This window comes from Amyelois transitella, chromosome 4 (genome assembly GCF_032362555.1).
Source record: "Amyelois transitella isolate CPQ chromosome 4, ilAmyTran1.1, whole genome shotgun sequence".
Classification (NCBI taxonomy): Eukaryota; Metazoa; Arthropoda; class Insecta; order Lepidoptera; family Pyralidae; genus Amyelois; species Amyelois transitella.
In genome coordinates, this window is record NC_083507.1 from 1,615,830 (window position 1) to 1,626,561 (window position 10,732).

At 36.2% G+C, this 10,732-nt stretch overlaps 2 protein-coding genes across 2 annotated transcripts; one reads left to right on the top strand and one right to left on the bottom strand.

The window, feature by feature from the left end:
* Positions 1 to 871: 871 nt before the first annotated feature.
* LOC106130968 (iron-sulfur protein NUBPL) lies at positions 872 to 5,122 on the bottom strand. The gene is made up of 5 exons (XM_013329930.2): positions 4,876 to 5,122; positions 4,170 to 4,338; positions 3,305 to 3,470; positions 2,114 to 2,298; positions 872 to 1,306 (listed from the first exon to the last, which is right to left on the bottom strand). The coding sequence occupies exons 1-5, from the start codon at positions 4,936 to 4,938 to the stop codon at positions 936 to 938; spliced, it is 954 nt and encodes a 317-aa protein (XP_013185384.1). The 5' UTR covers positions 4,939 to 5,122; the 3' UTR covers positions 872 to 935.
* A 317-nt stretch (positions 5,123 to 5,439) lies between these two features.
* LOC106130942 (uncharacterized) lies at positions 5,440 to 10,593 on the top strand. The gene is made up of 8 exons (XM_013329893.2): positions 5,440 to 5,678; positions 6,589 to 6,882; positions 7,540 to 7,698; positions 7,849 to 7,937; positions 8,281 to 8,400; positions 8,621 to 8,722; positions 9,535 to 9,604; positions 9,910 to 10,593. Exons 1-8 carry the CDS (start codon positions 5,556 to 5,558, stop codon positions 10,084 to 10,086), a joined length of 1,134 nt encoding a protein of 377 aa, XP_013185347.2. The 5' UTR covers positions 5,440 to 5,555; the 3' UTR covers positions 10,087 to 10,593.
* Positions 10,594 to 10,732: the final 139 nt, after the last annotated feature.

Here is a 10,732-nt window from a genome sequence, read left to right on the forward strand (position 1 = left end):
ATAGTATAACTGTTGTGATTGAAAGTGCGCTGAGCACTGAATCGCCGATCTTTGCTCTGAAGTTGACATACTAACAGATTGACGTACTTTCGCTTCCCCTACCTGTAGAAGTGATATTTTCTTAATGGAACGATATTGTTGCATGTTAATGTATGTATCCCAGAAAAGGGCCATAAGCGGTTATTGTTAGACTCAAAATTTGTGTAGAAACAGCAGCAAGATATCCTCAGAATGGAGGGAAGGACAAGCAGATAGCGAGCTATGGTCCAGTTTTAGTGTGACAAGCTTAAATTACCCTAAATAACAATATGCGTGCCGCAAATAAAATTGGGCAACTTTATTCTGTGTTCGCGTCTGAAGACTTGCCAGAATGTATAAATGTTTCATTCCGAATTTTCTAACTGTTGTGACGTCAATGTAAATATATATTTTGTACTTATTGACTGACAACCAACAGCAATGTGCGAACATTAAATATAATATGTGATTGTGATGAAAATGTATGCAGAAATGATGATTCCAGTAGCCGTAAGTAGGGCTCATCACAAATAAGGCGAAATTAGAAGATTTTAATGTATTAGAATGGCAACACTGCCGTCGAAAGATCGTCTAGTTTCGTCTTAACACAACTCAGTAATCTTAACGTGTTATATCATTAATTTTACGAATAAATTCCTACATAATGAAGTATTTTCAAGACAAAAATATTTTTATAGTATATTTTTATTTATTATTAATTTGGCCATAGAGATGTTGGTTTTCTTTTTCTTTAATATAAAACCATTTGTTCCGAATATATTTTACATTTGAATACACACTTTTTTATTTACGTAATATCTATTTGCTAGTCAACCCCAAATGAAACAAATGCTTCTGTAACATTAGTTTATTGGTAAACATTTGTAAAAAAAAAAAAAACTAACCTTGCACTACTACTATTCAGTTATCTTCACCCGCTCCTTTTCCTTATCGTCTATATACCTAAAAACTTTGTTCGCCAGCTGCCTGTATTTCTCAGCGTGTATGCTATCTGGTAGAGCATATATTGCTGGTTTCCCACTATTGATGCAATCCGACATGTTTTGGTCCACCTCGAAGCTTTCAATGACTTCTAAGCCCATTTGTCTAGCGGTTTCCTTAGTCTCTTTGCCGAATATATGGTTGATGGTGCCGCATTGCGTGCATATTGAGTGGGACATGTTCTCGACCATGCCGATGATAGGAACCTTTAGTTTCTCGAACATGTTCACGCCTCGTTTGGTGACTTGTAAGGCGGCCGATTGGGGAGTAGTGACTACTAGAGCACCTGCAATATTGATATTGTTTAAATAGTGACTCTGTCATAGCTATTCTCTATTGCGGTCACAGCTGTCGAAAACGATTAGCTTATGTTACGATTAACGATATTGGACTAAACCTTTGTCTTTATGTCAAAAACACTAGTCAACTGGTTTGAGTTGCATCAAATAGCAAACAAACCAGAAGGCTAAAGAAAATTCCAAAAACACTAGTGACAAATATAACATATAACTACAAAAATTATATAATAAAAAAAAATCCTTATTATTTAAGGATTTTTTTCACACATCCAGTTACTTGAATGTGCAGGTTTCCTCACGATGTTTTCCGTCACCGTAAGAGTAACGGTTATTTATCAAACGAATGTACATAATTCGAATAGTCATTGGTACCTACATAGCCGGAGTGGGATTCGAACCTGTCTTTCTGTGCAACCGCGTTTTAACCAGGCACCTTACCCATTCGACAGCCGACGCTCTTGTCTGGTCAGTCAGGTCAGGTCAACATTTTAATAATATAATAATAATCTACATACATACATAAAATCACGCCTCTTTCCCGGAGGGGTAGGCAGAGACTACCTCTTTCCACTTGCCACGATCTCTGCATATTTCCTTCGCTTCATCCACATTCATAACTCTCTTCATGCAAGCTCGGCGGTTTCGGGTGCTTTTGACCTGACCCTTTACCAGGACGTCCTTAATTTGATCAAGATACGTTCGTCTAGGTCTTCCCACTCCGACCTTTCCCTCCACACCCTCCATGTATATCTGCTTAGTTATCTTAATAATAATCTAACTATGCAATATCCCACCATCAATGGGCAGGTTCTGCGCCAGTGACAAATGCGTGTCTCCCGTGCCAGGAGGCGTGTCCACCACCAGGCAGTCCAGCGGGCCCCACGCTACATGCCTTGTCAGCCGTTCTAATGCTTGCATCACCATCAGGCCACGCCACACTACTGCATTCTCGCCCGATACTAGTAACCCCATGGACATGCTAAAAAAATTCAAAAATAAATTATTACATACATATGGTCACGTCTATATCCCTTGCGGGGTAGGCACAGCCAACAGTCTCGAATAGACTGAATGGCCACGTTCAGCTATTTGGCTTAATGATAGAATTGAGATTCTAATAGTCTAGGTTGCTAGCCCATCTCCTTAAAAAAGAATACCAAGTTTATAAGCCTATCCCTTAGTCGCCTTTTACGACATCCATGGAAAAGAGATGGAGCGGTCCTATTCTTTTTTGTATTGGTGCTGGAAACCACACGGAACATAAATTAGTTGTTAATCCAAACTTCTCATATTAAAGATAATCTTCTTTATCCTAGCATTAGTCCCAGTTACATCCTCAAATCTCTGGAGAGAAGCCCGGATTAAGGAGTCAACTTTGGTCTAGATAATAATAGGCAAAATAAAACTGTTGAGCAAAAGAAAGGCAGCCTATTACTGTTTAATTATTTTTGCGTATACATTTTTATTATTTGTTTTTTATTTGTATTTTTACATATATGGGACAAATTACACAGATTGAGTTAGCCTCGAAGTAAGTTCGAGACTTGTGTTACGAGATACTAACTCAACGATACTATATTATATAATAAATACTTATATAGATAAACATCCCAGACCCAAGCCAATCAGAAAAAGTTCTTTCCTCATCATGCCCTGGCCGGGATTCGAACCCGGGACCTCCGTTGTCACAGACAAGCGTACTACCGCTGCGCCACAGTGGCCGTCGGCATGATGAATAAGTACTTGCTCATTGCAACACAGATACAAACTGAGGAAGCAACCTATATCAAAACAGACATCAGTTGGAAACTGTAATATGTATTTGTCTGGTTTTCACACTTTTGGATATTTTAATAAACTATCATAGGTAGACCCCATAGCGGACATAACTGGAATAACTTGATTCTCAGCAGTTTTAATAATTTAGATAACACTTTATACTGTTATAGATTCTATAACATTGAATTACATTAAGATGGACATACCATTTGACACCATAATTTAGTATAGGTTCAATGAGATGGTCATCATTCAACATGGGCTCTCCGGTGATGTTCATCATGAGAGGTACAGACGGCCCAAATACGTCTGCATCGAGCAGCCCTATTTCTTTATCTGGTTCTATGACCTTCATTGCACATGCTAGGTTAACTGTAATTACACATACAGCGGTCAGCATTAGACTTTTATACATACATAAAAATAAAATCACGCCTTTTTCCCGAAGGGGTAGACTCTGCATCTTTTCACTTGCAACAATTTCTGCATACTTCCTTTGCTTAATCCACATTCATAACTCTCATGCAGGTTTAGTGGTTTCCGGTACTCTTGACCTGACCCTTTGCCAGGACGTTCTTAATTTGATCAAGATATGTTCGTCTAGGCTTTCAAACTCTGACCTTTCCCTCCACACTCTCTTCTCGTATATTTGCTTAGTCAACCTGCTTCCTGCTTTGACTATTATATGTAATGTAATGTTTGTTAATGTCATGACACATTATTGACTGAAGCCAAATTAAAAATTTAATTACTGAATTGGACCTTCATTACCAATGGATTGAGGATGAATTATTATAAAAAATTATAAATAGTACAGGTATTAAATGTGCATGTAACATACCTTTATTTTTTTTTTGGACATTTATAATAAATAAAGGTATGTTAGGCATGTGTACTACCTGTATTATTTATAAGTAGTATAATGAAACATGAAAGTTTTTATTACAAGTATTTTTTCCTACAATCCTATTTCAAAAGCCAAGAGACAGACTCAGCTTGGTGGGAAGAAGAGTGAGAATCTTCTTTGTCAATTTCTGTGACCTTATTACTTCATTCAAAAGAAAATATTACCTGCAGTGGTAGTTTTTCCTACTCCTCCTTTGCCAGATGCAACTAATATAATGTTCTTGACACCTTGCAGTGGTTTCTTCTCAGGTAACCCGCGCCCCATGACCTTGGCTCTGTGCTCATTGACATCAGTTTTAGTGTTTTTGTGTCTAATTGATAATAAAGGGGAAAACTGAAAAATAAAAAATTCTAAATATTTAGTACTCACTTTAGGTCGACGAAAGGAATATGATAAATTACATCACTACTTATTAAAAATATATAATCTATTTTCTCTGTATGTATGTATGCGGTAATCTCTGAAAGTGTGCCATGTGGTTCCCGGTACCAATACAAAAAAGCTCACCATCTCTTTCCCATGGATGTCGTAAAAGGCGACTAAGGGGTAGGCTTATAAACTTGGGATTCTACTTTTAGGCGATGGGCTAGCAACCTGTCACTATTTGAATCTCAATCCTATCTTAAAGCCAAATAGCTGAACGTGGCCTATCAGTCTTTACAAGACCGTAGGCTCTGTCTACCCCGCAAGGGATATAGACGTGATTATATGTATGTATCTCTGAAAGTTGTAGACGGATTTTGTTCCTATTTGAAATGTTGGAAATTGGGATTTCTGAGGAAGGTTTGGTTTGTATCTAAACATGCTACCCTTGCGAAAACAGGGCATGTCGCTAGTAGAAAAAAAAAAACAATATTATGTTTTACTTACGCAGTTGTTCAATGAGACTACAATTTGCTTATTAAATCTTTGTGCGATGCTGTGAATCAACATCTTGTTCGATTGCACTATTACACTTGAGATTACCTGCAATATAAGCTTAAACTGCAAATCCTTATTATCAAAATCAATGTACAATGTATACTTGCTCTTTTTTAATATATTTTATAAATTAAATCGGCAAATATTTTTACAATGGAAGTCAAATTTGAATCAATGTCAAATATGTACTAGGTAGGTACGTCGAGAACTCAATGTCATACGTGTCATTAATTTTTTTCATAGCCAAAATGCCAGTATTGCTATCACTTATATTTTTTTTAAAAGGCTTCTATTCACGTTGCAATTTATCTCTGGGTCCTGTCGGTGCCATATTGTTACGCAGCTCATAAGCAGCTGCGCACTTCTGCCTGTGTGTCTTACTTGTGTAATGTAAAGAAAATAACAAATCTGAATTACCGATTGGACCAAGTCAGTTCTAATATTTTGGGATGGTAACAGCCCTGGCTGACAGGATCTTTGGCGTTGATTGATCATGCAAGGATGTTTAAAAAAGATAATGTCATTTCATTTGTCATGTGCGGTGCGACATGTCGGTATTTTCTGCGACATATTTTCGAAAAATCTTCCGAATTCTTTGCGGCGGATTTTAACTAAAGATCGATGTAACAATGGCTATAGTTTTACGTACATTTTCTCATAAAATTCTACCCATAAATGGAATAGTTTCCACTAAAAGCCATTCCAGCCGCTTGGCTCGAAAAATTCCCTTACGAACACAGTTTCTAGAAGATGTAAGTAATAACCAAAGATCTTCTCTGGTTAGTGAGTTCTAGCTGTTTTTAAGCTATTGTTATGTGTTTACTTACATTGAATTCATGCATAGTGTTTTACATAATGTAGCCATAATACCTAGCATACGCCATTTATCAGTGAAGTTTTCCTTGACATTGAATCAATTAGATGGTGCTTGGCAGCCTGTCGTATTACGTGATCGAGGATGTTTATTATATTTTTGGGGTTATATCAAACACTTTGCTTTCTTGCTACATTTGATACTTGGTTTACCTATTGATTGACTTTTGCATTTTGAACTATCAACCCATTTTAAAATCTTATCTGTTACTACCTACGTCATTTTTGCCGGTTATCTTAACACGGTTATATTTTATAACTAGCGACTTCTACAAACTGAATGTCAACTATAGTGAGGCAAAAAATAAATCAGAATCCTTAACCCAAACTTACACCAAAAATGGCCTGAGAAAGAAAAAACCTTGAAAGCACTGTAGATTCTGATTCTGAAGATAATTTCAGAATGCTGTTAAATATATAATATGCTATGACACACCCATATACCATATATACTGATTTATAAAAATCTTAAAAATATTTTTTATGGGACATTTCAATATCAAATAAATTACTTAAAAACAAAGTTAAGTTGACTATTGCTTCCAAAGCATCAGTGCAGAAGACGCGTTAACAAACTGCACTGCAGCATTTTCTTAAATAACTTCAACTATAAGCTAATCAATGTTATAAACCGTTCCTTATCACTTTAACTATGTATATGCAATATTTCTGTCAAATCTGTTAGTGGTTTCTACTAAGATTAAGGTTTTATTGTAGTAGTTGAACTAAATTTCCTTTTGTGAAAAACATGCATACATAATTTCACGAAATCTGTTTTTTTTTTTTTAGTTTCTGAGCCAACGTCGCATATCCAGCTGTCAATTGCTGCCGAAAACATCCGTGGACACCAACATAGATGACATCTACTTGCACGAGATATTGAACTCCCCTCAAGCTCACGAGTACCAACCAAAGTTCCACAATGTTAACCATTATGACTCCGATGACAACAGATTGCCGGGTGAAATAGAAATGAAGGCTCTACGGCTGACTTCTGATGACTATATTGAGAGGAGAGTTCCGGACCACAATTTTAATGATATTTCTTTCAGTAATTTAATAGACCTCGCAAAATATAATGAGGTAAGTGCTTGTCTTTTTATTTCATTTATGTCAACAAAACAAAATTCATTGTAATACATATGGTCACGTCTATATCCCTTGCCGGGTAAATGGAACCAACAGTCTTGAAAAGACTGAATGGCGACATTCAGCTAATTGGGTTAATGATAGAATTGAGAGTCAACCAGTTACAGGTTGCTAGCCCATCGCCTAAAAAAGAATCCTAAGTTTGTAAGCCTATCCCTTAGTCGCCTTTTACGACATCCATGGGAAAGAGGTGGAGTGGTCCTATTCTTTTTTGTATTTGTGACGGGAACCACATGGCACCAATCATTCATTTTAATAGGCCTACCAATCTTTTCAAAATTGTAAGCTTTGTCTACCCCAATCATAACTCTCTTACAAGCTTGGCGATTTTGGATATCCTTGATGTTACCTTTGGCCAGAATGTTCTTGATTCAAAAATTCCTGATTCCACATCACCACCTGAGGTAGAATATGTATGTACACAAACTGTACCTAGTTACGACCTAGTTAGTAACTATTTTCAAGGAATAAGTGATTATTATGATTGATCAAGGTGAGTATGTAGGCCTAGTATAATAACTTCTTTCTGCTTGAGTGCATCAAAATAAACTTAAACCCTAAACCACAAAGAAATATTTATTAATCTTTCAGGACCTAACACCTACCTGCCTCTCAGACTTTGAAAGAAACGCGGTGGCATTCTGTAGTGAGGCATCATCCCCGTCTCCCGCCAACAAAACCTCAGAGCCAAATGAAGGAAAGCCTAGCGAGGAACAACTGATGAGAGTGTACCACGTTCTCTCTGAAACTGTGAGTATTTTAATGAAGATTTTTTTTATGAATGAAAGAATGAATTAACTCTCTGTCACTTTGGGAATATAATGCATTAGTTATTAGTTATTTTGAAAATTAATCTAATTTACTTTATTAATTGTTTAATTAAATTATTATATTTTTCAGATGCCTCATCTTTTTGTGAAGCCATTGGACTATAGCATATACCATCCAAATTTGGTGTTTGTCAATAATATTAGGGGTGTTACAACTGTGTAAGTTGTTACTATTTATTTACGAGTATATATTGAAACTATTAAACTATTCCGGTTACTGAATGACTGACGGTTACTGAATGACTGACGGTCTGACATTGATAACGCACAGCCCAAACCGCTTTGTCTAGAAATATGAAATTTAGCATGTAGTTACTTATTTGAACGCATAATTGGTTTTTTTCTTCTGCAGCCAAACCCTAGTTGTATAATAATATTATATAATAGTAAACATATACAGACTAAACAATATTTATATGTGCCCAGTTGATATATATTATTTGTCCATCAATCTACATGGTAAAACAATATAATAATTAAACAAACCCAAATTTGTTTTCAGAGGTTTATTCCAGTATGTGAAACAAGTAGCGTTGCTTCGTACTGTAGGCCATTTCAAATTCGCGTATGTGAACTTTGAAGTTATAAAAATAACGGCCCATCCCGAAGACTCATCTATAAAGTAAGTAGTTTGTGGACAAACATGATAACTAAGTGATTTGGATTATTTTCCACACTTTCTGATAAAGTAAAGGTGGCAAAGTTGGCAGCTCCGTATGATTACATTACAATCTTACATATAAGCACGTCTGTCACGAAAGAGATGGAGTGGTCCTATTGGTTTGATTTTCTATTGGTGCCAGGAACCACACGGCTATAGCTAAATAATGTTAATGTTTCAGAATGAGATGGCGAGTCCGAGGTATATCCGGTCTGAAGGTGTTCTTCATGTTCTGGAAGTACAAGCTGTGGAACATCAAGCAGACTTTCCAGGAACAGGAACTGTGAGTCAAACACGCATTCGTTTTTACCAGATGTGTCCAGCCCTGTAGCATGGTACGCGCGATGAACCAGAGAGACGCGCGAAATTACTGTAAGGTCACGTTACCTTAACTAGCTGTGCCCGCGACTTCGTCCGCGTGGTATAATTATTTTTGTATTTGGTATAGTTATTTTTATATCATTGAAGCCCTCAAGGATTCAATTTTCCCCGTTTTTTTCACATTTTCCATTATTTCTTTGCTCCTTATAGTTGTAATGTGATGTTATATAGCCTAAAGCCTTCCTCGAGAAATGGTCTATTCAATACAAAATTTTTCAATTCCAGCCAATACAAAATTTTTCAATTTTTCATTAGCGCGTTCAAACAAACAAACTCTTCAGCTTTATAATATTAGTATAGATGGTAGAATTGAGATTCAAATAGTGATAGGTTGCTCGTCAATCGCCTTACAGATGAGTCTCAAGTTTATGAGCCTATCTCTTTAGCCGTCAGCCATGGGAAAGATATGGAGTGGTGCTATTCTAAAGTGATGGAAACAGGCGGCATTTCAAATTTTTAGACCAAAAAATGTTGATTTAAATTCAATTTGGATATGTCAGTTTCCTCGTAAATGCATATGAATCAGTAACGTCTTCCTAGTAACATGTTCACTTCCTATTTCATAGACTTAATTATCATTAATCTCAATTCTATCGAATTGAGATTCAAATAGTGACAGGTTGCTAACCCATCGCCTAAAAAAAAATCCCAAGTTTGTAAGCCTTTCCCTTAGTCTGTGTCCCTTAAAATAATTATAATTTGATTATTTTCCAGGTGGTACGATGGTTTCTCAACGTTCTACGTGGGCGGCGATGGTCTCATACAGAAGCACATTGCTGACAAAGTAAGTTCTAATTATTACCTACGTTTTTATTTGAAAAAATTAAAACATGTCTAAAAAGCCCAAATACTTGGAGTAATTTCAAATAATAACTTGGCTGTTCCTTCTTGGACTAAAATCATAGAGGAAGATTTAATTTATAGCTAAATTTAAGGAATAAACAGTACCACGTGAAGGGTCCGTGTCTAGCATAAGTCGTAGATCAGATTGTCCATTGAGGTAAAAATTCTAGAATTGTTTGCCTCAATGAGCAATCGAATCTGAAAACATCCTCAGTGTATTCCAATAAAATTTAATTAATTTTACAGGTGATGCCCGACCAAGACACGATCATCGATGACGCAGAAAAGGCGCCAATCGCGGCGAAAATAGCCTTGCTTATCGGACTTTTACCGCGCAATTACCTCTCTGATGTGTCACCCTACTTCAGCTCGTCCGCAGGCACCACGGACGCCACAGCCCTGCCTTTCAAAGTCCTGGAGTAACTTCACGGCATGCGCAGGCTTGTGCTACTAACACTTGATGTCAAATCATAGCATTATTAATTAAATGATACCTACAAATGCTGTTTTACAATCAGTTGGGCGAATTAAGATAGACATTTTTACAATGTTGTCATAAGAATGGTAGCTTTTTAAATTCATATTGGCAACATCACAAAAAGCGCGAATAACTAGCGCTGGAGAGTAGGTATGAACAAATTAGGGAAATAATGGAAGTAGGATTACACCAAAAATGATATCGATGAAATACATTTTGATATGTAATATTGTTTGTGATTTGTGAGTATTATTATATGACTAACTCAATGGATTACTCTATTTTTAGTTATCATGTCACAGCTTTCATCATTGTTTTAGATTTTATTTTGTTAAACTTCATAATACAATTCGTGAAGTGCTTCAAGCAATATTTGTTAGTTGTTGTAAATGCCTTGCGTTAGTTATTTACTAAAGTTATGTATTTCGATACAATAAAGAATTATGAGAACAGTTATTTGTTTTATTCTATTTGAAATCCTTATTTTATTGTAGTTACCATTTCTTGGATCGTTGTCTGTTTTATGCGCATGATGTTTGATCTTGTCTTATTGTTCAACCCTCCCAATCCTACTGGCATTTTTATATCTGT